A 25,133-nucleotide genomic window follows, 5' to 3' on the forward strand; every position below is an offset into this window, starting at 1 on the left:
ACGTAATCGTAAAATCATTAATCTGTGTTCTTTTAAGCCACTAAATTTGTAGTGATCTGTTACGGCAGTAACAGAAAACTAACCAGAAACAGTGACCAAAGATGAGGTGGTGTCTGGGAAGAAGAAAACCCTTTTCTATCATTCCTGATGTAGTCTGCCTCATCCAGGAAATACTTGGCTTCAGTACAATTTAGAATATTTATGCTGGTCATTCTTTAGATCCAGTATGTTTGACAAAAAATACATTCCTGAGTTTCTACACTAGTTTTGTCTTGGAGTAGAATATATTCTGGGTTGAGCAGTTAGAACAGTGTTAACATAGTGTGTCCCCTAGAAAAATGCGTTGAATGAAAAAATGAATGTGATCAAGACAGGCTCTGAAGGGGATTGCAATCATTTGATTTTAAAGTGCTGTTTAACACATATTCCCAAGGCTTGCTGACCTTAATGTCTTTTTGTTTCTAGTTTATGACGGTCATAGCTCTATAGGTAACAATGCCAAGCTGTATATTTTGATACTAGTGATATAGCTAAATCACTAAGTCAAAAAATGCATAAAATCTTAATAGGAGAAATAATTATTGAATGATCAAACTAGTTCAAAATAAGAATACAAATACTTTTCAGTATATATCAAAAAAAACTTATTTGACAAAAAAGTTTCTTAATGGCTGTTGGTCAAGGCAGCATCAAGAAACTTTAATGCAAATTCTACCAAATGATTTATCATAAAGGGGTTTTGTTCATTTTTTTTCCTGCAAACAAATGTGGTTACATTAACACTGAGCATGTAACAAACTGGTTTGCCTGGATGTTTAAACGTTATCAACATAAAACTAAAACATATTGGGCTTCCCTGGTGGCGCAGTGGTTGAGAGTCCGCCTGCCGATGCAGGGGACATGGGTTCGTGCCCCGGTCCGGGAAGATCCCACGTGCCGCGGAGCGGCTGGGCCCGTGAGCCATGGCCGCTGAGCCCGCGCGTCCGGAGTCTGTGCTCCTCAAAGGGAGAGGCCACAACAGTGAGAGGCCCGCGTACCGCAAAAAAAAAAAAAAGACAAAAAACCCCACTAAAACATATTTATATCAAGATCTATGCCTAGTCCAAATGTATCTATACTAAGGCTGGAAGAAAGAATAAGAATAAAACCAAAATGTATCTGTAAAGTAATAAAAATAATTTGATTGTTTTTATGCTGGAAGTATGTTTCTTATTAATATGGCACATCATCTTTCTGATCTGCTACTGCTTGGATATTCTTAAGAATATCTGTTTCAGGCTCTCATCAGTGAGCTCTATGGAAATGATGTCCAAGAATAAAGTCAAGAGTTGCAAATTCAGGATGGGACTGTACAATAAAGTCCGGAACATCCAGCATCCTGTGTGTAATGTACTGAATAACTCTCATTGGCTAACCTGATTGGAATTTTTGTCATTGGCACGGAATCGTCAACAGGAACAACTGCATTAAGTACTGACTTCTCTTCTGGGGAGGAAGGTGTATTGACTATTTCAGGTGTAAGGCTTCCAAGTTTTTGCTTTCTCTACTAAAAGCCTTGAACCTTATTCTAGGTTGTATGTATTCTTGATCTTGATGATCCTCCATATCCAAATTCCCTTGGCCATTCTGAACCAGTTGCAGAAGCGCCAGAGGAATTTCTTTTCCCATCTTCTGCCAGCAATAATGCCACTTTAAAGGATTTCTAATATTAGTTGCTGAATTTCAGGTATACATGCAAAGAGAGTCACCCTTCCCTTAACAGACCCAAGAAACTGAGCATTTGTTGGGTTCGTTGTAAGGTCTCATTTCTCCATCATCTAAACTGAAACTGTTGCTTCAGAGTTTAAGCAGAATCTGATATCTTGAAGCGATTTTCTCCACTGATGCCTTCAGGTCGCTTACAAAAGGAATGACCCAATCTGTATCCTCCACCTGTAGATGACTTAGATTTGTCATCACCCGAAGCTCTTGAGGCTCTTGAGGCTCAAGTCAGAGGGACATTCCCATGTTCCCTTGCCTCTTTGAAAAGTTCATTCACAATTTTCCCAGTAGAAGGTCGAATTATATGTAATCCACTGTACCCATGTTCACTTGAATAGAACCTTACTATGGAATGATGTGGTGGTCAGCACCTTAAACAAGTGAACATCTCCCCAATAGTGGGAAAACATTTGGGGTGGCATTTGTGGGCTTTTTTTTTCTTTCTTTTTTCTTCTTTTTTTTTTTTTTTGCTGTATGCGGGCCTCTCACTGTTGTGGCCTCTCCCTTTGCGGAGCACAGGCTCTGGATGTGCAGGCTCAGCGGCCATGGCTCACGGGCCCAGCCCCTCTGCGGCACGTGGGATCTTCCCGGACCGGGGCACGAACCGGTGTCCCCTGCATCGGCAGGCGGACTTTCAACCACTGCGCCACCAGGGAAGCCCTCACTTCTTTTTCTTGGGCTCCTTTTTTTTTGGTACTGATCTATCCTCTTTTATTATTTATTTCAGAGCAAGTCTGTAGGTGATAAACTTTCTGAGTCCCCCACTACAGAAAAAGTCCTTTTATTTTTGCACTTGAATGATGGTTGGGCTGTGTATGTAATTCTAGAGTCAAAGTAATTTTTCCTCTGAATTTTGAAAAATTCTCTCCCTTTGCTTCTTGTATCCTGTTTTTCAATGAGACTTAACATCTATGTGATTCTCATACCTTTGTAGTTCACCTTTTTTTTTTTTTTCCTGCATTGGAAGTTTTCAAGATTTCCTCCTTACCATGGCGTCTGAAATTGCATCACACTAGATCTCATGTTAGTTTGAAAAAGGGATCCTAACTGGCATTTGGTGGGCCCTTTCAAACAGAAGATTCATGTTTTTCTTCAATTCTAGGATATTTCGTTCTTTATTTGAGTATAACTTCCTCTCATATTCCTTCTATTTTCTTCTTCAGAACTTTATTATTAGCTGATATTGAAAGTGTTAGATCGATCCTCTGTGTATCTTAGCTTTTAAAAAAATAAAATACTTTGCATATTTGGTGTTGTGCTATGTGATAGAAAAACATATTTACTCAGTCCTCCGGGTCACACATGTACCCTTTAGCTGTGCTTATTCTGATCATTCTTGTGAGGATTTTGTTGCTTCAGAATCATGTTCAATTTTTCAGTTGATTTAAAAAAATCAGTGTGATATCCTTTTCCACCCAAGAATGCTACAGTTATTCTAAAGTCTTGCTCTGTGATCTGTTTCACTGCATGAAAGCTCCTCTATGCATTGATATCTCTTTTAAGATGTTGACTTTCTCCCAATGTTTGGTAATTATTGGTTGGAAGCTCATCCTTTACCACAGATTCAAGTCTGATTGTTTGTACCCTCCTTGGCAAAAGGGGTATGAGATAATGTCATGGTGTACATCAAAAGCTTGTCAGTTACTGTTGGCAGGGGGATATGCTGTGAGGTAGGGTGTTCTGGCAGCTCATCTTCTGCAAATGGGTGCTCCCTTTACCTCCTACGTGTCACCAGTCACCAGGAACACTGTCCTTTCTCTCCATCTAATGATCTTATATCCACTGCTCCTACCTGAAGGCAGATAATCCTGCTGGTATTTCTTGGCCCCAGGAGACAAGAAGAGGGAGCGTGTGTGGAATGGCTGACATGCTGTGGCATGCTAAAAAATCAGTGCGCTGTTGATGGCTCTTGAGCCCAGGATCTCTCAGGATCCGCCCTCTCTGGGCACGGAGTGCTCCTGGGGCTGTTTTCAACTCCTATGGCAGTCTACTGCTATGCACATTTTAAGCTGTGGTTTTCTTCTCTGACCAATTTGCACCTGCCATCCTTCTTTCAGGGATTCCTCATGATTTCTGGCCCACCACAGGCTCTCCTTGTTGTCCAGGATGATTATGAATTTATTTACTTATTTTTATATGTTTTCTGTTATTTCTAACCATTTGGGATGGGAGGTAGAGGCTGCAGCATGTATTCAGTTTGCAGTTTTGGACAGGAACCATCTCCCATATCACTGTCTCTACCATAACATGCATCATGTTTGTGATAGACAGCATAATGGCCCCTCCCCCCAAAGATGTCTATGTCCTAATCCCCAGAATCTGGGCAAATGTTATACCTAGACTCTAAATTTACACAATGTTATATGTCAAATTTATTTAGTTAAAAATGTTATGTTATATGGCAAGGGAGAATTGAGATTGTGGATGGAATTAAAGTTGTTAATCAACTGACCTGAGAATAGGATGATTACCTCGGATTATCCAGGTAGGCCCAGTGTAATCACAAGGGTACTTAGGGCTTCCCTGGTGGTGCAGTGGTTGAGAGTCTGCCTGCCGATGCAGGGGACACAGGTTCGTGCCCCGGTCCAGGAAGATCCCACATGCCACGGAGCGGCTGGGCCCGTGAGCCATGGCTGCTGAGCCTGCGCGTCCGGAGCCTGTGCTCCGCAACGGGAGAGGCCACAACGGTGAGAGGCCCGCGTACCGCAAAAAAACAAAACAAAACAAAAAAACAAAAAACAAGGGTACTTAAATGGGGAAGATGGCAGCAGAATCAGTGTCAGAGTGATGTGATGTGAGAAAGACTCAATCAGTCACTGCTGGCTGTGAAGATGGAAGGGGCCATGAGCCAGGGAAGCAGGCAGCCTCTCGAAGCTGGAAAAGACAAGAAAACAGATTCTCCCCTGGAGCCTCCTGAAAGTAACAAAGCCCCGCCGACACCTTAATATTTAGCCCAGTGAGATCTAGTTTGGACTTCTGATCTTCAGAACTATAAGATAATAAATACGTGTTGTTTCAAGCAACTGTTTGGTGTAATTTGTTACAGAAGCAATAGGAAGCAAATACAATGCTGAGATGTGATTACTGGAGTCTCTCTTCCACCACACTGCCAGCTCTTGAGAACAAGAGCCATACTGTTGTCGCCGGTATTTACCCGGAATCCAGCACAGGATCTCGCACGTAGTCAGTGCTCAGTAAATATTGGTTGAACGAATGAAAGAATGAAACGCTGCTCTGAATTGGAGGTTCTACAGAGGCTCTGAGATTCCAAGGCGGGCTCTGCCTTTCCCCTTCCCCTGGTTCTGGAGACCCTAATCCCTCTGATCTCGCTTGTCTCTTGTTTTCACTTAGCAGGTTTTATTGCTATTCCATTTGCAGCTTCTTCCCTTGCTGTGGACCATTTCTCTCGTCTCTTCAGCCCTGCGTGTAGGCAGAATTGAGATGGAAGACACTTGGCACATAAGTACCTGACTTTACCGACAGGCCTTCCCTGGGTTATGCCTGAAACAGTGACTTTTTCTTCCTCTCCGAGATTCTGCCTGCTTTTTTCTCTTCTCCATAGCTGCCTCCATTCACATTTCCAGTCAGGCTTTTGCTGTTTTCCCACCAGCTTGAATGGGGAATGTAGTTTTCATCTCATCTTTTCCTTTCTGTGTTCTGAATTAAGCACAAGGCCAATCTTTCTTATAGCTCTTCTTAACCCCCTTCTCAGAGGATTCCATGGGTTTCCAGGCTGGATAATGGAAAGAATTAAAGGCACCCTCAGGTGACCTCAGGTTTTCTAAAAAGCCACTCAGGGAATCCCTCAATGTATTTTGTGCAGAACTGCAAATTCCTCTTGGGCTGGGTGACCATAGCTGCTGTTGGGTCACTGAAATATCGTTATTTTGTGGCTTTTCAGCCAGCCGTTCTCAGGCTCTGCCTTCTCTGATTTCGCACTGAACTCGGCTTCTGCCTCTCCAGCTTTCCCTCTGTGCGCCTCACATTCAGTCTCTCCTGGAACCAGGCAGGATGCTTGGTCACGGTCCAAAGCAGAGTTCTCATGCCAGATCTCCTCCAGTACTGCTTATTTGTCCCATATGTTTGATTTTGGTGACTCGATCAATGCCTAGACCAGTCTTTTGTGGCTCAGTCTGGCAGCAGAGCCAAGAGACATGGTATGTGGTTACTAACATAGAAAGCACTGACTCTGACCACTCAGTCCTGGGACTGAGGGGGCCAGGTGCACAGACAAACTAGTGCAAACTCTTTCACCAAAATCTATTTTTGGAGGTAATATATGCACCTCTTCATTCCCTTCCATTGTGCCCCCCTCCCCTGCTGCCTTCCTGATCCATGAAGATACCTAGTTGAGGAAACAAAGAAATCATCCAATTTCACCCTCCCTACCCACCCTACCCACAATGCAATTTCAAGTGTGAAATTTTCATTATGGAGGAATACTTTGGTTTCGGTTATCCGATCTGCTGCAGGAGTCTGTAGCACCAGAGTGGTGAGGTCCAGATCAGACAATGGCTCATGTCCTAAAGATGAACTTCTGTTCCCCCATGGGCAACAGTCCAGGGGATTGCATGCTCCAAGGCAGCAGAAACAAGCAAGCTTTGGACCAGGATGCTGAAGTTTGTATTCTCCGGTAGCTGATTTTGTCATTCTTGTATGAAGATACCCTCTCTTTCCTTCTCTCCATTCCTGCTGCCTAAGTTATAACCAGCACACCTTCCCTTACCCCTTTGGTAACAAGCATTTTGCAGATGCTACCCCAGGGAACTTAGGGGTGGCAGGGAAGCTACCAGTGGCAGCCGCTTACAACTCATTTTCCTCCTCACACAATAACATGGGGCTGAAACCTGATGCATATTTCTGATTTTAGGTGGAGTGTTATTCCTGCGGAATAAAACTCAGAAGAGTTCTTGTAAATTAAGAGCGTGATGTCATGGCATTTCTTTGAGGAACATATTTTCATTCATGGTAACATGAAATTATGCAGTAGCAAGCCCTGCATATTATATTACTTTCTAAGGCCAATTTTTTTTGAAATGGCATTGCATGCCTTTTTAATAAAGCTAATAATTCTTTAAGAGGTGAATTTGAAATTCGAACTTTAAAGAGTCCTTAGATTTAATTTTTAAAACAATGTTTAGCTCTTTAATCCTCCTGGAATTTAATGTGTGTGGTGTAAGGGAAGGAACTTAAGTTTTTTTCAGATGGACAGTTAGTTGTCCCAAAACTATTGAACTCACTTTTTTTTTATACCATTAAAATAAATTTTATCATGGATAGTAAAAAAAAAAAAATCCCCATGTAATCTTGGTTGTTTCTGTCAATATTTGTCTATCTCTTTGTCAGTATCATGCTTTGGTTACAGTGACTTTATAGGACATTTTGTTATCTGGTAGGGCAAGTCCCCTCTAAGTGCCTCTTATTCTTTTTTTTCCCTCAAAGTTTCTTGGCAGTGCTCATATGTTTAGTCTTCCAGAGGAATTTAAGAATCAACTTGTCAAGTTCCAAAATCTTCCCATTGAAATTCTGATGGAAATTGCATTAAATTGACATCATTATCATACTGAATCTTCTCATCAGGAACATGTTATCTTTCAATTACTTAGGTCATTTCTAATGTCCTTAAAGTTCTCCAGTTTTCTTCATATATATATATGGCATATTTCTCAAAATGTTCTAGGTTCTCTCTTTTTCTGTTATGGTGAACGGATAATTTTTTTCCCTTTCAGACTTTAAGTTTTTGCAAAGGTTTTGTTTTAGTCCAGGTCCTTATGGTAGCACTTTACAGAAATACACTCAAACTAACTTAGGGAAAAAAAAAAAAAAGGGGTGGGGTGGGGAGAATTCTTTGGAAGGTGGCCAAGGCCTCCCCTGCAGGCCAAGGGCAGAAAGGGGAGTGGGCCTCACACAGGGCTGGAAGAAAGAACTGCTTGGTCTCTTCTTGTTGCTTCTCTCAGGAGATGGTTTCCTCTTCCTCTGTAGTTCAGCTTTCTTTGCTGCTCTTTGTTGCCCTTTTACATTCAAGGGGATGCAGAACAAATATGGCTATAGGAGCTACCCACATGAATGGTGAAAAATGATGTGGGCTGGAGAGGCACCCCTGAAATTGATTTCAAAGCACTACAATGTCAGAAACATCAAAACAATCTGTCTCTTCTTGTCTAAAAAGGATAGAACTAGCAGGAACAGTATGGGAGAACCCGCCCTCCCGGGTTCCAGGGGATTGATAAACAGGGACTGACAATCATCACCCTTATGGGATTAATAATTCAACAAAAATATATTGAAACCTACTGTAGAGCACAGGGAATTCTACTCAATGCTCTGTGGTGACCTAAATGAGAAGGAAATCCAAAAAAGAGGGGATATACGTACAGGTATAGCTGACTCACTTTGCTGTACAGGGTAAACTAACACAATATTGTAAAGCAACTATACTCCAATTAAAAAAAATATATATATATCGAGGTCCTACTTTTACTTCATATTTGTATACTGCTTCGCTGATCATGACGTGCTTCCTCGTAGTCCCTTTCACTGCCTTTTAGGCTCTGGGCTCAGACCACACAAAGTATGCCATAGTCGCCAAACTGTGTGCTTTAGTGGCATAACTTGCCATTTCAAATAATTTGTCTTCAGAAAAGAAGATCCTTCAAATTTTGCAACTTGGGATAAAGATGACTATGACCTTATTCCTTATTCCTACTCTCAACTGGCTTACGATTCATTTTGAAAATAAATCAGAAAATTGGACAGGACATTAAAAAAACCCAACCAACCAATCAAACAAACCCTCCTTGAAAACAAGAAATTCTGTTAAGAGACATTATTCTTAATCTAATGCTGTAGTCGATGTCTGTTATTTGACCGGGAGCCAGGTGAAAGCTACAACGGGAACTTGGCAGTCTCAGCAATACCGGTTACTAATTGAACGACCTTCCCAAGTAACCTAAGCTTTGTGAATCCGTTTTCTCATTTTCAAACCCGAAACAATAACAACTTTTAAATTCAGGTGTTAGAAAACAAAAGTAAAAACAACAACAACAACAAAAACAAAGGACGAGGTGCACGTGGAGGGCTAACTAACAATCGCTGATGAGAGAGCCCGATATTGATGAAGGAAAAAAGAAAAGCGAGTCTGGAGCGAGATTAAGTAAAAACTGTCAAAAGAAACCCCAGAAATGGCACCTCCGCCAGCTCCAGCTCTTTCACACAGATGTCAGAAAAAGTCCCTCCATGGCGGACACGCTCTCCTTTAATTGAAAAAGGAGTGTTCATTTTGGACGAGTCTTTTTCTTACTAACAGAAAATTCCTTTTCTCTAAACTTTGCTTCCCCGCCCAGTCTGCAAACAAGGAGTCAGATTTTCCTCACTGGCTCGGAGGAGCACCGCCGAGCCCAGCGGGCGTCTCAGGACGTGCGGAGCCCACAACTGGGCGCGGTCGACAGAGGCCCAACTTGCAGCAGTGGTCTGGGCTCAAGCAGCTGCCACCGCAGAAGGCCCGCCCTCGAAAGAACCAGCGGGCACCGCCCCCATCCGACACGTTCGCACGACTTAGGGCGTGGTTTCCGGCAGCGGAGGCCTGCTTTACGGCCGTCCCTCCCGCACGCCTTTCTTCCGGGGCGGGACTTCCTGTTCATAATTGATAGGCGTCGGGCTGCAGAGCTGGTGGCAGGATTATACAGGAAGGTCAGTCTGGCAGGCCAGACCTTATGCTCCTTGAAAGGGCACCAAGGAGGAGCTCTTACTCGCCCTCTTTTTTGTTTTTTTTCTCTCCGCGAGGCATCGGTTTGCGCGGACGTCTTGGACTTTTGGCACTACCACCCACCTGAAGCTCTTCCGCTTCCTCTTTGCTCAGGCTCCGCCCCCAGCGTCCTGTGGCCATGACTACCGCCCCGCGGGACTCCCTGGTATGGAAGCTCGCTGGGCTGCTGCGTGAGTCTGGTGAGTAGACTTCCGGTTGGGCTGGGGCGAGATGGGGTACTTCCTACCTTCCAGAGACACGCCCCGTAAGAGTCATGGGGTTACAGCTGTTTAGGGTTACGAGGGTTTGGGTGTCGAAGAATTCATTCCTTTACTCCTCTGGGGTTTGTTCGCTCTGTTGTCCTTTGTCTTTGACAGTCTAGACCTTAGCCATCCGTCGAGGCCAAACTCCAGTGCCACTTCCTTCATGCGTTCTCTGATACTCTCAGAGGGAAGTGTTGGTTACTTGGCCTTAAGCCCCTTGAGACCAAGGACTGGTCATAATCATCGTTCTGTGGCAAAGCACTAAGTTTAGCATAATTAAAAGCACGAGATATGAAGTCAGACCCACCTGGGTTGGAATCCCAACTCTTTCAAACTTGACCAAATTGTTTAAGTTTTCTGAGCCTTAGTTTTCCTCACCAGCAGAACAACATAATGATTGTACTTATCTCAAAGGTTGCTATGGGGATTAATTTTAATTCACATAAAGCATTTAGAACAACGATTGCATACATAGTAAGTGCTCAAAATTGGTAGTAATTATTATAATTTCTTTCCTCGGAGCCTGGGCACCGTGGAGCCATAGTCGTTGTTCAGTAATAGATGGCATTAGTTGTGGTAGAACAAGTCCTGGCTTTGAGATCAGATGGACAACTTCCTACCAGCTGTATGATCTCAATCAAGATTCTTCTTTGAAGTCCAATTTCCTTATTTGTAAGAGAGTGTTAACAGTGCTTCTTAGGAGATTCTGATGACACTTAAATGAAGTAACATATGTCTGGCACATATTACTCAACGTTAGCTGCCTTCCATCACTCTGCACTCCTATTGATGGTATCTGTGGAATCTCTATAGCATTTTTACTTTCTGGCTTGTAGTATTAACTGTGCACATGTCTTATCTCCGCTTGTAGACTGGGAGGCTCTTTGAGGGTGGGGAGAGTCCTTGAACCTTGTCTGTATCTAGCCTCAGTGTTTAGTACATAGAAAATCCTTCATACAAGGTTGTAGGATTTGATAATTTATTCAGCAGAAATCTGACTTGGTTCCAGGGGTTAGGGCTCATGGTGTGTGTGTGTGCGCGTGCACGCGTGCACATGCAGGGACATAAGTGACTAAAGAGGTAGCAGGAGGGAGAGTGTTGCAGTGATGGAATAGATTTGTATTTTGATTGTAGTGGTGGTTACAGGAATCTACATGTAGCAAAATAGCATAGATCTATATATACACATTGTACCAATGCCAATTTCCTGGTTTTAATATTGTACTCCATATAAAATATAACCATTGGGGATTACACTTTAAAGGTATGAGGGACCTGTCTGTACTATTTCTGCAAAATCCTTCTAGTCAATCCTTATTTTTTCAAAAAACTTAAAAAAAATTATCTTTGCCTATCTTGTAGTTGTACTTTTTTAGTTGCAGTAATGAATACCAAAGATGCCCTCAAGGATGAGAGTCTCATTGGAGAAAGCAGTTTTAACATGGAGAGCAATAACAATACCTTAGTGCTATAGAGTGGTTATTTCCATGACACGCATTTTAGTGTTGTTTGAAAGTTTCTGTAAGTGCACATGTTAGTTTTGCAATTAGAAAAAAAATACAGATAAATGCAATCAACTTTAATGTAAAATGAGTGATTATGGGGAAAAGTTCAGCAGTGTTGTGTGTTGAGAAGGCTTCCTGGAGAGAAGGTACGTCTCAAGCTGGGCGGAGTGGAAGGGGGTGTGTCAGAAAATGAGGAAGCTGGGAACCAAGTCGACTGTATTTCCAGCACTGTGAGTAGGCCTGGCTCTTTTGAGCAGAAGATGAAGGAAAATTTAGAAAAGTTGGAGTCTTGTAGCGAAGCAGTCTGCTATATCAGGCTGAAAAGTTAGGAGTTTCTGAAGATAGAGGAGAGCCGTTGAAGACTTTTGAGCAAGGAAGAGGTAAAAAATTTGATCCTGTAGTGGAGGATCGACAGTATGAGTTGGAGTGGGTGTATCCTGGGGTCACAAGTCTTAGAATAAAAGGAAAGAGCCTTTTCTTATGTGCTCCTCCTGTCTGCCCCTCTCCCTGCAGGGGATGTGGTCCTATCTGGCTGTAGCACCCTGAGCCTGCTCACTGCCACACTGCAGCAGCTGAACCACGTATTTGAGCTGCACCTGGGGCCATGGGGCCCTGGTCAGACAGGCTTTGTGGCTCTGCCTTCTCACCCTGCTGACACCCCCGTCATCCTCCAGCTTCAGTTCCTCTTCGATGTGCTGCAGAAAACGCTTTCACTCAAGGTTCTGGGGCGGGAATGGGATAGGATATACAAAAAGCCCAAAAGAGCAGTGGAGGCAAGGCTGGGGGTACGGCATGAGTGCACGAAGCCTGCAGGGCCCAGATTCAGATGAGATGAGAGCTGTGCTTGGCCGTGCTAGGGAAGAGAGGCCAAGGAAAGGGACATGTGCTGGACCTCAGTGACCTGAGTGTGTTTTTTTTTTTTTTTAGTTGGTCCATGTCCCAGGTCTTGGCCTCCCAGGGCCCATCAAAATCTTTCCATTCAAGTCCCTTCGGCAGCTGGAGGTATGGGGTGTTGGGGGATGTCGGTGCACAAAACCCAGCTTGAGCAGCCATTTGGGTCAGAGAAAGAGATGTGGCCTCTTTTGGTGGGGTGTGGGGGGCAGACCTGAGTGTGCTGGTTGCTCTGCAGTGATGTGCCACCCACTCTCTTCCACTTAATGCTGCCCTGAACCATAGGTGGCTTCGTCATCTTTTCCTGCCTCCCTGTTGGGAGGCAGGGATGAGACCTCTGTCTTCTGTGAAGTTCAGTCTTCCTCCCTCCCTCCCTTCCCTTGGCCCAGCTCCGAGGTGTCCCCCTCCACTGCCTCCATGGCCTCCGTGCCATCTATTCCCAGCTGGAGACCCTGATTTGCAGCAGGAGCCTCCAGGCATTAGAGGTGAGGAGGGTGAGGGGTGAACGTGGATGCCTTGTCCTGAGGGACGTGGAGGACCAAGCTCTGGGGTTCCCCCTTCTCTGCAGCCTTCCCTGCCTCCTGCCTCCCACCTCCCTCTGGACCCAGTGTCCTTGCTCTCTCTGCTGTGTTCCCGCAGCACCCTGTGCCTGTCCATATGTTTACAGTCACACCTAGCATATTGTATGCAATATCCTCATGTCTGCCTCCCCGCCTTGCCCACAGTGAACTCCTTGGGGACAGGGCCCTGGGCTTTCTTTAAGTCTTCATCTCCAGACCAAGCTTAGTGTATAAAGAGTGAATGAACGGCCAGCTGATAGAGCGTGGTCTTGGCATGGTAGGGAGGGGAGAGTGGAGGTAACAGCACCTGCCTGCCTGCGCAGGAGCTCCTTTCAGCCTGCGGTGGTGACCTCTGCTCCGCCCTGCCCTGGCTGGCTCTGCTGTCTGCCGACTTCAGCTACAACACTCTGACTGCCTTAGACAGCTCCCTGGTGAGTGAGCCTCAGAAGGGGCTTTGGGGAACGGGGAACGACAGGGATGGGTCCTTAGGGAGGAGGGCCAGTTGGCTGCCTGGGGGCGTCGCATTTTCCACTTGCTTTTCCCATCCCCCCTCAGCGTCTCTTGTCAGCTCTGCGCTTCTTGAACCTGAGCCACAATCAGGTCCAGGACTGTGAGGGTTTCCTGATGGTGAGTAGGAACAGCCTGGCTGAGTGGGTGCCACTGGGGCCGCTGATTGTTTTGCTCTGACCCTCTCTCCTGACTCCTTTTGCTCCCACCTTGCCCTTGCCCCCGCCCCCAGGCCCCAACCCCCTCGGAGCCACATTCTGGGAGGTGGTGCTGTTTAGAGGCACAGATGCCAGCATAAGACAAAGCAGTGTTCAGATCTCAACTCCTATCCCTGTGTGATTTGGGACAAATTAGTTAGTCTCTCAGTTTTTTTATCTGTAAAGTGCACATCCTAGGAGTACCTACTTTCATAGTATTAAAATGATTGTGAACGGTATCTGATGTTACTTAGCCCAGTGCCTAGCTCAGAAAAGGGTAGCTTTCGTGGTGAGGATGAAGAACACTTCTCCCATGTCTCCCTGTCAGAGATAAAGCTGGGTACTAGTTAAAATGGTAATAAACTATTTGTGATATTTAATTAGTAGTAAAACTATTTTAATCAGTAATAAGCTATTCAGCGTGAACTGAACTCAAGTTTGATTTGTGCATCGGTGGGCGTTTTCCACGGAGAGTGAGCTAGTGGGAAGCGGGACGGTGGGGGGCTCGAACAGATTCTCTCCTTGACCAAACTCTAGGCGGGTTCCTAGAGTCAGGGAAGCGGAAATTTACGAAAAGCAGGAAACGGGCATTGGTCTGTGTGAAACCTGTCTGGTTTGCTAACTGGCACTTTTCAAAGTCCCATGGAGGCTGGGAGACCTGGGCCCTATCTTCAGGCGTTGTCTGGAGCAAACTAAATCCTTCTGGCAGCCTTGAGTTTTTCTGGGCAGCAGTGTAAGGGGGCTGGAGTTGTCATTCTGGAGCTATCAGAAACTGGTAGATTTGTGCAAGCCTTAATGTGGGGGGATGAAATCATTTGTGCTGACAGTCTTCAGTCTTTATAGGCCAAGGTTGAGGCCTAGTCGAGAAGAGGGTTCAGAGGAGCCTGACCAGAGTTTGGTCAAGGAGAGAATCTTCCTCACCCCCACCCCCTCCCAGGACTTGTCTGAGCTCTGCCATCTGGACGTCTCCTATAACCATCTGCGTCTGGTGCCGAGAATGGGACCCTCGGGGGCTGCTCTGGGGACCCTGATACTGCGAGGCAATGAGCTCCAGAGCCTGCGCGGTGAGTGGGGGAGATGGGGGGGCCAGGCTGCAGGGGAGGGCGGGGCAGACGTGGAGGGGAACGGCGGCAGTGTGAGACTCAGGGCGGCCTGGGACCCGTGTGCCCCCAGAGCCTCTCATGCGGCCTTCGGGCAGGTCTGAGGTGCCCAGGCTGGCCTTTCTGCTGTGGCCTCCACCCCCTGCCCCCCACCCCCTCCACCCTTGCTCACCTGCATGCCCCTCCTCCCCTCTCACCCCTGCCCCAGGCCTGGAGCAGCTGCGGAACCTGCGGCACCTGGATGTGGCCTACAACCTGCTGGAAAGACACAGGGAGCTGTCGCCGCTGTGGCTGCTGGCTGAGCTCCGCAAGGTGAGGACCCAGGAGCTAGCTTTGCACCCCTCCTTCCTTCCCTCCCTCCCCCCCATGCTGAGTCGCTCAGCATCCCTCCTCACACAGGGGCGCCCAAGGCCTGCCTCAGCCTCCTCTTCCTGTCCCCAGCTCTGCCTGGAGGGGAACCCTTTGTGGTTCCACCCTGAGCACCGAGCGGCCACCGCCCGGTGCTTGTCACCCCGTGCCAGGGACGCTGCTGCTGGGGTGAGTGGTCTTCCCGCGTCTGCTCTGCCTTCCCTTTCCTGCCCAGGCCTCCCCAGCCCCTGCACCCTCTTGCCTCTCCACCCCCATCCCTAGGCGAGGGTCCAAGGCCTCGGACCCCCTGCGTATCATGCTGTTCCCCCTCGCCGACCCTGCTGGTGCTTACAGGGCTGGGAGGACCCCCAGCCCTGGCTTGGGGCTCCCCAGGGCGTGTGCTCCCCACCGACACTACCCTCCCCTTTTATCTTCACTCAGTTCCTTCTTGACGGGAAGGCCTTGTCACTGACTGATTTTCAGGTTCGTGTGGTGGGAATGATGGCCAGATCGATTTGGGAGGATGTGAAGGGAGGGCACTGGTTGAGGGAAAGAGAGGGCTGTGCGGGAGGGGGCCGCCTGCTCAGCTGACGAGCGGGTCCCGTCTCTCAGCGAGCTCGGGCGGGACAGAGGTGCTCCCAGGCTCCGACTTCTTTCTCCTTCCTGTTGCCCCACGCCAGACCTCCCCATCCTCAGGCCTTGGCCCCATGGCCCCACCTCTGCCCTGGCCGGTGGGGAGTACCACGGAAACCTCCGGCGGCCCTGACTGGAGTGACAGCCCCTCGTCGGGGGGCGTTGTGGCCCAGCCCCCGGTTCGTAAGGTTAAGGTAAATGGTGTCCTAGGCTGCCTCGTGCCCGGGGTTGGGTGCCTCAATGGCGGCTCTGGTTGGCCGATGCACTGGGAGTAACTAAGGGCTTATCCTTGCCTGTGGGTGGGTATTTGGGGCAGGTTGGGTGGCAGGCCCCTGGCTTTCATAGAATGTGCTCCCTCTTCCCAACCTCAGAGCCGAGTCCGTGTGAGGCGGGCGAGTATCTCGGAACCCAGTGATACGGACCCGGAGCCCCGGACTCTGGACCCCTCCCCGGCTGGTGAGTCAGCCCAGCGCCAGCCCCCCTGCCCCCGTCCAGCGCGCTCCAGTCTTCTGGCCGGGAGGACGTGTATTTCTGGTGGGGTGGGGCACTGTGAGGGGCCTCGTGGTCCTTCCTCTTTCCTTTTAGTCTGGGGAAAGGAGAAGAGATGGCTCCTGGGCAGCACTTCCCAGAGGGTTTTTCAAAGAATACTGTTTTTGTTGGATGTCAGAGGTCAGGTGATGAAAGGATTCCGAGGCCTGATCAGTCTGGGAACAGCTGTGTTAAACGAGAGTTAAGTAGTTTCTTCAGGCCGTCTCAGGACCTTACATGTGCTGCTCGGTCTGTCCCGTCTCCCAAAGCAGCAGGTGCTGTGCGCTTCTGAGTCGCACGTGACCACAGTGTCCCACAGAAGGCCCTTTGGGACGTGCTCCCTCTGACCTGGCTCTCCCCCTGCCGTCGCAGCCCCTTTTACTTCACCCTGAGGGGCACGCTCAGAAGAGGCCGGGGCCGCCGGGCACTGTGGCGGTCCGGGCTCGCTAAGCTGCGCTCCCCCGCCTGCCCAGGGCGGTTTGTGCAGCAGCACCGGGAGCTGGAGCTCATGAACAGCTTCCGGGACCGCTTTGGCCGTGACTGGCTGCAGTACAGGAATCACCCGCAGGCCTCCGGGACCCCTGCCCTCGGCACCCTGCGTCCGGGCGCCCCGAGCCCAGAGACTGTGTGCAGCCCTCCGCCCCCTGAGACAGAGTCTGCACAGGATGAGGCAGAGGAGGTCGGGGTGGAGCCGGAGCCGCGGGAGGAAGAGGAGGGAGGGCAAGAGGACGAGGAGGAGGGGCGGCAGCCGAGCGGAGTGGAGGGTGAGTGCTCGGAGGGCGCGGAGGCCGGGGCCGGTGGTGGGGCGCGTCTGGGAGGTAGGAGACCCCAGGTGCGGGGTGGCTGGCCCCTTTGGGACAGACGGCCACCCCACGGGGCGCAGAGTCTTGGCTGCCTGTCTCTCCTTACAGGGTCCCTCTCTCGGTCTCTCCTCAGTGGAGCTCTGCCGCCCCATGTTGGTGTGTCCCCTGGAGGGGCCCGAGGGCTTGCGGGGCAGGGAATGCTTTCTCTGGGTCACTGCTGGCCACCTGTTGGAGGTGGAGCTCCAAGCAGCTCGAACCCTGGAACGGCTTGAGCTCCAGAGTCTGGAGGCAGCTGAGATAGAGGCTGAGACCCAGACCCGGAGTGAGCCGGTGCCCGAGGTGAGCGATGGGAGCCGGGCTTCTGGAAGCGGTGCTGGGCTTCCTCGGGAGCCGACTCTAACAGCACGGCGTCGGGTGCCAGGCACCGGGCGGCGTGCTTCCCACACCCTCTCTCTGAGCTTAGGGCCTCGGAGGGGCGCTGAGCGGGGCAAGGTGGGCCCCAGGCGGCTTGGGAGGCTGGGCTGAAGAGCAGAGCTTCTGGGCTGGGGTGTGGCGGTCAGCAAGAGCATTGTGACGGAGTCCAGAGCTCTGTTTTCCTCCACGCTCTCAGTATAACCCTCATCCCTCCGACCCCCTCTTCCCGCGCAGGGCTCAGATCCACGCCCTGGGGGCCCCGTCCTTGTTCTCCGCTTCTCCTACATCTGCCCCGAGCGGCAGTTGCGTCGCTATGTGGTGCTGGAGCCAGATGCCCAGGCCGCTGTCCAGGTGACGGGGCCTGGCGTGGGGCCCAGGAGGCTGCGGGAAGTTGGAAGCCCGAGGGCTGGGGTCCTGCTCACAGCGCTGTTTGGCCCCCCGCCCTGTTTCAGGAGCTGCTGGCTGTGTTGACCCCAGCAGCCACCTTGGAGAAACATCAGCTTGGGGAGGCGAGGGACCCACCCAGCAGCAGACTCCAGTGTCTGCGCTGTGGCCACGAGTTCAAGCCAGAGGAGCCCAGGTCGGGACTGGACGGTGAGGAAGGCTGGAGGCCTCTGTTCCCGAAGACAGGTGCCAGCCCTGCCCTTGACCTCCCTACCCACGCGCCTCCTGCCGCTTCAGGGAAAATGGTTTTGAGGTGGGAGTGGGAAGGGGGAGCCCTAGGGCAGAAAGGAGCGGGGACCAACTTTTCTGCCTGGAGGAAAAATTAAAACCAAACAAAAGAAAGAAAGAAAAGAAGAAATTACATCCTTTTTTCTCCCTTAAAGTCAGGAAATACTGTCTCTGTAACTGCTTAAACATACCCATTAATTTTTCATGACTTGGAGCCTTTCCCTCCTTCTTTTGACTAATATGTCAGAAACTACATAAAACCTACTGAGTCCCCACTGCAGTGCTGGGTTGTCTGGCTGCTGAGTAGGATGCTGTGGGAGTTGGCCTAGACGGTCCTTCCCTGACTGACCTTGTGAGCTACTTGATACCGAGCAGTGCCTCGTGGCATCTCTTCACATCCTGTTCGCTAAGACGAGAGGTTTTTCCATTACAGACCAGTCAAAAAGCCATGTCTTTGAAGACACTGAAGAAGAAAGAAATATGCTTGGTAACACCTGCGTTGAAATGTATGATTTTTATTAGTCACTTTTCCCTTCGTGGCAGCAGCTGGAGCAGGGGTTTAAATTTTTTTCAGAAAATTGAGCCCTCTCCATCCCCCACCCTGAATTTGCCCTGGCAGCCGCAGGCCCCCAAGGCCCAGCAGCACAGTGTGTGCAACAGAAAGAGCCCCACACTGTCCCCGACCTGTCTGTACACCGTGGGTCACGTGGCCCTGGGGGTCCTTTCGGTGGTGGCATTCGTCATGAACATTCCTGTGTGCTCCGTTCTCCTTTGATTTGAGCCTCAGTCACCTCGTCTGAGCAAAGAAGAGAACGGACTTGCCCCATGACGTTAGGAGGTTTAAAAGTGACAAAACGGCACCAGGCACAGTTGCCTGGCACAGAACCAAGAACCTCCACAAATGGTAGCTGCCGCTATGACCCTCCAGCCATGTGGTCTTGGGTAGGGTCCGTCAGTCATTTGATCTTTGCTTTCCTCACTTGCACAACGGGCTCAGGAGAGTTTTGATACAACGTCAAAGGGTCTAGCACGTCCCCAGTGCGTTGTAGCTGCTCAAAGAATGTTTCCTGTCTCATCGCTGATCTGTGTCCTGGAATCTTGACCCGATTCCATTCCCTCGTCCTGACCACCCTCTAAGATAGATACCGTCATCATCCCCATCTCACAGATGAGGCACCAGGCACAGAGTGCTTAGGTGACTTGTCAGAGTTGCTTAGATGACAGCCTTCAAGTAATGGAGCCTGGAATCGGACCCTTATCTGTTGATTTGGGGCTTTCAGACATCAAGTACATGCCCAGCCCAAGGCTGTGGGAGGGGCCCAGAGCAGGGCCTGGCTGAGTTTGGCCCTCTCTGAGACAGCCTGAGATGAGAAGGCAGGGTGTATTGAGGTTGTGGGCCGAGGCTCCGGGCTTGCTCGTCCCTCGCTGGGGCGGGGAAAGATTGGTCAGCATCCGCTCCTGCAGAGGGCATCAGGTGGGTTGGGAGCGCCGGAGCTAGCGTGTGAAGCTGAAGATGGGGGAGTGCGGAGGGAGTGCTGTGAGCCCAGCGAGGGGGTGTGGTGCTGTGTGTGTGATTCACGGGACTGTGCCCATCCTCCTTCCAGAATCGCCTGCTGTGTGTCCAAACTGTGGTAGTGATCACGTGGTTCTCCTGTCCCCTGGAACCCCCAGTGGGAAACGGAGACAGGGAGAGCAATCGCCGGCCCCCTCGCGGTCCCCGAGCCCCATCCATGGCCCTCCTGGCCACAGTGCCTACAGCACCAGGGCCGGCAGTGCCCCATCTAAGGCACCGGCCTCCCGTGACCACCACAGTTGGAGCCTCAGCCCCCGTGAGTCTAGGCGAACAGAGACGGAGGGGGGTGTTCAGGGGAGGGGTGCTGGAGCCAGGGTGGCGGGGGCCGGCTGACGGCCCACCACTTGCCCCCAGCCCCTGAGCGCTGTGGCCTCCGCTCTGTGGACCACCGACTCCGGCTCTTCCTGGACGTCGAGGTGTTCACCGATGCCCAAGAGGAGTTCCAGTGCTGCCTCAAGGTCTGTGCCAGCCTGGCTCTGCCCTGTGCCCCCAACTGACCAGGGTGCCCGCCTGTTTCCACCACAGCGAAGTGTGTCCAGGCGGTTGCGCTGGAGCCTCCAGGTCTGGCTTCTGGTTTAAACTCCGGCAGCTGCTCTCAGTGTGGCTGCGGACATGTTTCTTGGTGTTTGAGTCTCCGTTGTCTCCCCTCGACCACAGGGAGGGTACTGCCTCCCACACGGGGTGTGGAGCACGTGTGAGAGCCGTTGTCTGCAGGCTGCCTGGTGCAGCCCCTGGTGCTTAGTAAATGGGGTCTCCGGCCATTATTGTATATCCGCCACACCATCAGACCCTCTCTGTGGAGCTCTGAGCAGTTGCAGGACACTAAGGATCTGGAGTACCTCGGTCTTGCCCTCCATCTTCTCTTCTGGTGCGAGGAACAGCCAGTCATGACGCGGTGTGGAATCAGGCTCAGGCCATAGAGGGGCATCTGATCCAGCCTGTGTGGGCCAGGGAAGCTTCCCCTTCCTTTGGTGATGGCTAAACCAAGTCTTGAAGGATGAGTTACAGAGGAGGGAGGAAAAGAATGTTCTAGGAAGAGGAAGCAGCAAATGCATGGAGGCCTGAGAGAGTAGCTAGTGGGGAGAACTGGCCGTGATTGGGACAGCCACGGGGTGGGGGTCCTGAGAGGAGTCTGAACAGGCAGGCAGGGGTCATTCAGGAGCATTGTCCTGTGTCGGCCACGGAGTTTGGACTTGAACCTGAGTCTTGCGGGAGCCACTGCAGGTCTTGGAAGCAGGGGAACAGCAATTGGTTTTTTGTTTGGGTGCAGTTGTTCTGTCAGAGGGTGGATTGGAGGGGGCGAGATGACAGGCAGGGAGGCCTGCTGAGAGCCTGCCGAGGGTCTGAGTGCAGGCGGGGCTGTGGGATAGAGAGCAAGGCCGATGGAGAGCCTGGGATGGAAGCGCAGTGTCACAGGTAGCTCAGCCCTCAGCCTGGCAGCCGCCTCTCTAGTTCTCTCTGTTTCACATCAACTTCCTCTTCCCCTTAGGTGCCACTGGTGTTGGCAGGGCACCCTGGGGAGTTTCTGTGTCTCGCGGTTGTGTCTGACCACAGGCTCTACGTGTTGAAGGTGACAGGGGAGATCCGGTGAGTGAGCGGGGCCACGGCCAGGGAGGGGTCCGTCCGTCTGCTCTCGCTCATTCCTGCCGCTCTGCCCTCACTGTCTCCACAGCGGGCCTCCGGCTGGCTGGCTGCAGCCGACCCTGGCCATTCCCCTGCAGGATCTGAGTAGCATAGAGCTGGGCCTGGCAGGACAGAGCCTGCGGCTGGAGTGGGCGGCCGGGGCAGGTGTCTGTGTCCTGCTGCCCCGAGATGCCAGGCACTGCCGGGCCTTCCTGGAGGAGCTTACGGGTGAGAGAGGGAAGGGGGAGGAGGGAGGGTGGGGTGGGGGCCAAGGGCCACAGCGCCAGCTCTGGTGCCCGCAGCGGAGACAGCCGGGTAACGGGACCCATCCCTCTTGGAAGTTCCGCAGTGCGGAGGATGGGAAGGTGATGCAAGGTTGGGGTGGAAGAGATGGAGTCTTTGAGGGCTCCCTGTCCCTGGCTGGCTCTGTCCAGATGTCTTGCAGTCTCTTCCCCCAACCCGGAGGAGCAGCGTCAGCGCCACGGAGGAGGAGGTGACCCCGAAGCATCGGCTCTGGTGAGTCGATAAGGAGGCTGAGGCCCAGATGGCCGCCCCTGGAGCGCAGGCCCTCTCTGCACAAGCCCCCGCTTGGGCCCTGAGCGCCCATGCCTCCTGACCCGAGCCTGGCCTTCTCCCCACCCTACCCCGTCGTGGTACTTCCCATCCCCTGGCTGACCACTCCTTCCTGGGCCTGCCGCCTTCTCCCCAGGCCTTTGCTAGAGACAGACCCTTCCTTGGAGCCTCTCCGGTTCTTCTATCTTCGGGCATTCCTGGTTGAAGGTGAGGCCACCGCCCCGGCCCCCCAGCCCCCCCAGCCCCCCAGTGCCTCTCCGTGCCTTTGTAGAAATTCTCAGTGCTGGGATGTGGACTTCCCACCCAAATAACAGCCTCGGTGTTCCCGGCCCCTCTGGGAGGGGCCAGGAGGTGCCTTGGGGTGTCCGTGGCTCAGAGACCTTTGCTTCTGGGCCCAGATCGTTTGGGGTCTGCTCCACCTCTTCCTTGTGGTGAAGATGAGAGCCGGTCCTTTCCAACAGCGAGGTGGGGTGGTCGGGCAGGTCCCCTTTGCCTTGGGCCTCAGCGGTCTTGGAGGCTGGAGATCCCTGGCATTTGGGAAAGGGGGGGCCTTGGCCCCCAGAGGCACAGGCCGCATTGTTGCTGCCTCAGTGTGGTCACTCCTCTTCTGAGCAGCGCTGGGACGCTGCCCGGGGGATCTGGGCTCTTCCATGGCCTTTTCCTCCGGGCCTCACCCTGCCTCTTTCCTTCCAGGGCCTTCTACCTGCCCTGTGTCCCTGTTGCTGACTCTGTCCACCCTGTACCTGTTAGAGGAGGACCCTATAGGGTCCCAGGCAGAGCCCCCTCTTCTGGCGTCATCAGGTGAAGCCTCTGAGAAGGCCCCACCCGCCGGGCCAGGCCCTTCAGTGCACGTCAGGGAGCAGCAGCCACTCAGCAGCCTGAGCTCCGTGCTGCTCTACCGCGTGGCCCCGGAGCACCTGCGGCTGGTCTTCTACGACGAGGTGTGGGAGCGTGTGAGAGGGAGAGGGGCAGTGTGTGTGTGTGTGTGTGTGTGTGTGTGTCGGGCTGTATGGAACTTAGCACGGGCAGTCAGGGTAGGGGGGAACACAGAGGATTAGGGTGCAGGGAACCGGGAGGCTGTCACAGGGGGTTTGGACAGTAGGGAGGGGGGCAGTTGTAGGCAGCGGAAACACCCTGGACTTGAAGCCCAGCCTTGTGTTAGCTGGGAGGCCCCACTGAAGGACCCGGCTACTTGGGGTTCGTGTCTGATGGGGCCCGTGTGCCAGCCGTGTGATCTTTACAGCCTCCGTGTGAGGAGGTACTACGATTTATTAGTCCAGTTACAGTTGAGGACACTGAGGCTTGTCCTGGGATGTTAACCAACATGCCCAGGTCACAAGGGGCAGAGCCAGGACTGAAGCCCAGGCAGTTCCTTGGAATTGACTCCAGGACTGATGATATTCTGGAAACAGGGAGGATGAAAGAAACCAGGTGGTAAGCGCGAAAGCCCTTTTGGGGCCTTCAGTCAAGGCTGATTGGGTTCCGTTTAAAAAACTCGGAGTCAGGATCTTTTATGGGGAGTGACACAGGCTTGGGGATGAGAAAAGGCCGTGAACCAGGGAGGGGCAGTGGGTCCTCCTGAGGCCTTCCCTGCCTCCCCTGCTCTGGTGTGGGCCTTGTGAGTCTCACCTCACTGCTGGTTGTCTGCCAGGTGTCCCGGCTGGAGAGCTTCTGGGCACTCCATGTTGTGTGTCCGGAGCAGCTGACGGCCCTGCTGGCCTGGATCCGGGAGCCCTGGGAGGAGTTGTTTTCCATCGGACTCCGAACTGTGACCCAAGAGGCTCTAGACCTTGTCCAGTGAGGCTGCCATGCTGGCCCCGCCCCCGGCCTCAGGAGCCACGGCTACAGATGTTCTCTCTCCAGACCCTGGCTGCGGACTTCTCTGGCCTTTGGGCACTGGTCAGCAAGGCCCCAAATGACCCACAGCTCAAGGGCAGGGTGAGAGGACTGGTCCTGCCTCCAGATGACCTGGCCCGAGGGAACGGGCTGAGTGGTCAGAAGGAATGCTTCTCCTGCACTTTTTCTCAGGTATCAATAAAGTTGTTTCCATTCCGGATGCCATGGGTGCAGTTGGATGTGTCACTCGTGAGGCCTGCTGTTCCCCTACTACTTCTAACAGAAACTGCCCCCCCCATGGCTCTTCCCCAATGGACAGGCCAAGCAGCCTTGTTTGAACTGTGAGACCCCATCTTCCAACCCTGCTTTTTGCCCCCGCTGATGGGATCCAGTAGGACTCCTACCCATGGGCACCAGTCCTCAGCCAGCAGCACCTGTCATGAGGCCTGGTGTGGAAATCACTGCCTAACAAACAGCTGGGACAGTTACATTGTCACTCTCCTGAGTTTCAGCTGGGAACTAACGAGACTCTCAGGCCATTGGCAGTGGGAGCTGAATACGAGTATGACTGGGGAGCGGGTGTGTGGAGCCGGGCTGTGGAGGGAGGGCAGGCATCTGGTGGTTTCCGTTCCTGCCTTCTTGTCAGTACAGCCTCACTCAGCCCAGGGGCGTGGTTGGGTTGACCCCACTCCTTTCCCTGTGTCTCTGTGGCTGTGGTGATCGGTTCAGGAATTCCCATGTGGCCCGGTTTGGCCTGCTGAGGCCCAGTCCTGACCTTTTGCTGGAACAGCTGAGAAAGAGGCAAGTTTCCCCCAGGAGGGCTGCTGAGAGGATGAGCCTGCAGCTGCTGGCCCTGAGGGGAGGTGGAACCATGCCGAGACAGGGAGGCGGAGCTGAGAGGTGGGGCAAGCAAGGCCAAGTCTGGGTGGTGTCCTTGGGTCCAGTGTGACCGCAGGCAGATAGCCCTGGAATTGTAGGTTATGTGAGCCAAAGGGGACCCCTCCTTTTTTCTGTTCGGCTTAAGCTAACTTGAGCCAAATATGAACTGCTGAAAGGGTCCTAACTACATACACCCCTATTCTTACTTGACCCAGCCTGAGTAGGGATCTGTTTCCTGCACCCAAGAATGAACACAAGGGGAGTAGTGGCTCCCACACGTTCGTGTAGAGAGGTCCTGGTAAAAGGGCTTGGGAAGGGAGTGTGGGGACTCCCGTTGAGCTCCAAAGCCTGCCTCTGGTTGAGTGTGTGTGTGGTTTTGAGAACTAATGGGTGGGCCTTATTTCGGGAGCAGGTACGTGCCAGGCACTGAGTTCAGTGTTGACAGTCTGCTCCACGCAGGGGTCCTGGGAGGTGGTGGCATCTTGTTACAGGTGAGGAAACTGAGGCCTAGAGGAGGTGGATGATTTGCCCAAGATCTCGTCAGTAAGTAGAGGAGACCTGATGAGTCCAGGCTAGTATGACTTCAAACCTGCGCTGTCAGCAAACCACTGGGCGCACTGCCTGCCCTTTCACTGCAGCGCGTGGGCCTCTGTGCCAGCCCCGCTTAGAGAGGGATCACTGCGCACTTTATCGTGGGCTGGGGATCTCTGAATAACCGTACAC

At 51.7% G+C, this 25,133-nt stretch overlaps 1 protein-coding gene and 1 pseudogene across 6 annotated transcripts; one reads left to right on the forward strand and one right to left on the reverse strand.

The window, feature by feature from the left end:
- Window positions 1-1,284: 1,284 nt before the first annotated feature.
- Window positions 1,285-9,646, reverse strand: LOC308621334 (UBX domain-containing protein 2B-like; annotated as a pseudogene). The gene is made up of 4 exons: window positions 9,590-9,646; window positions 3,554-3,641; window positions 1,749-2,106; window positions 1,285-1,522 (listed from the first exon to the last, which is right to left on the reverse strand). The product of its transcript is annotated as a UBX domain-containing protein 2B-like (transcript).
- Window positions 9,385-23,751, forward strand: STK11IP (serine/threonine kinase 11 interacting protein). Of its 5 annotated transcripts, none has more exons than XM_081242065.1 (25): window positions 9,385-9,450; window positions 9,620-9,705; window positions 11,787-11,992; window positions 12,201-12,275; window positions 12,554-12,649; window positions 13,048-13,155; window positions 13,280-13,351; window positions 14,366-14,492; window positions 14,737-14,840; window positions 14,928-15,065; window positions 15,318-15,359; window positions 15,557-15,703; window positions 15,881-15,965; window positions 16,511-16,801; window positions 16,974-17,179; window positions 17,489-17,605; window positions 17,707-17,884; window positions 19,531-19,755; window positions 19,854-19,957; window positions 20,989-21,086; window positions 21,172-21,350; window positions 21,557-21,638; window positions 21,832-21,902; window positions 22,389-22,636; window positions 23,347-23,751. In XM_081242065.1, exons 2-25 carry the CDS (start codon window positions 9,645-9,647, stop codon window positions 23,494-23,496), a joined length of 3,210 nt encoding a protein of 1,069 aa, XP_081098191.1. In that variant the 5' UTR covers window positions 9,385-9,450; window positions 9,620-9,644; the 3' UTR covers window positions 23,497-23,751. The 5 variants fall into 5 exon arrangements, 4 of the variants coding, with proteins under 4 accessions (XP_081098191.1, XP_081098193.1, XP_081098194.1 ...); XM_081242067.1 differs by having other exon boundaries at window positions 14,970-15,065; XM_081242066.1 differs by having other exon boundaries at window positions 9,388-9,450; window positions 9,544-9,705.
- The last annotated feature ends 1,382 nt before the right edge of the window (window positions 23,752-25,133 follow it).

This window comes from Mesoplodon bidens (assembly GCF_964165515.1).
Source record: "Mesoplodon bidens genome assembly, chromosome: 8".
In the NCBI taxonomy this organism is placed as follows: Eukaryota; Metazoa; Chordata; class Mammalia; order Artiodactyla; family Ziphiidae; genus Mesoplodon; species Mesoplodon bidens.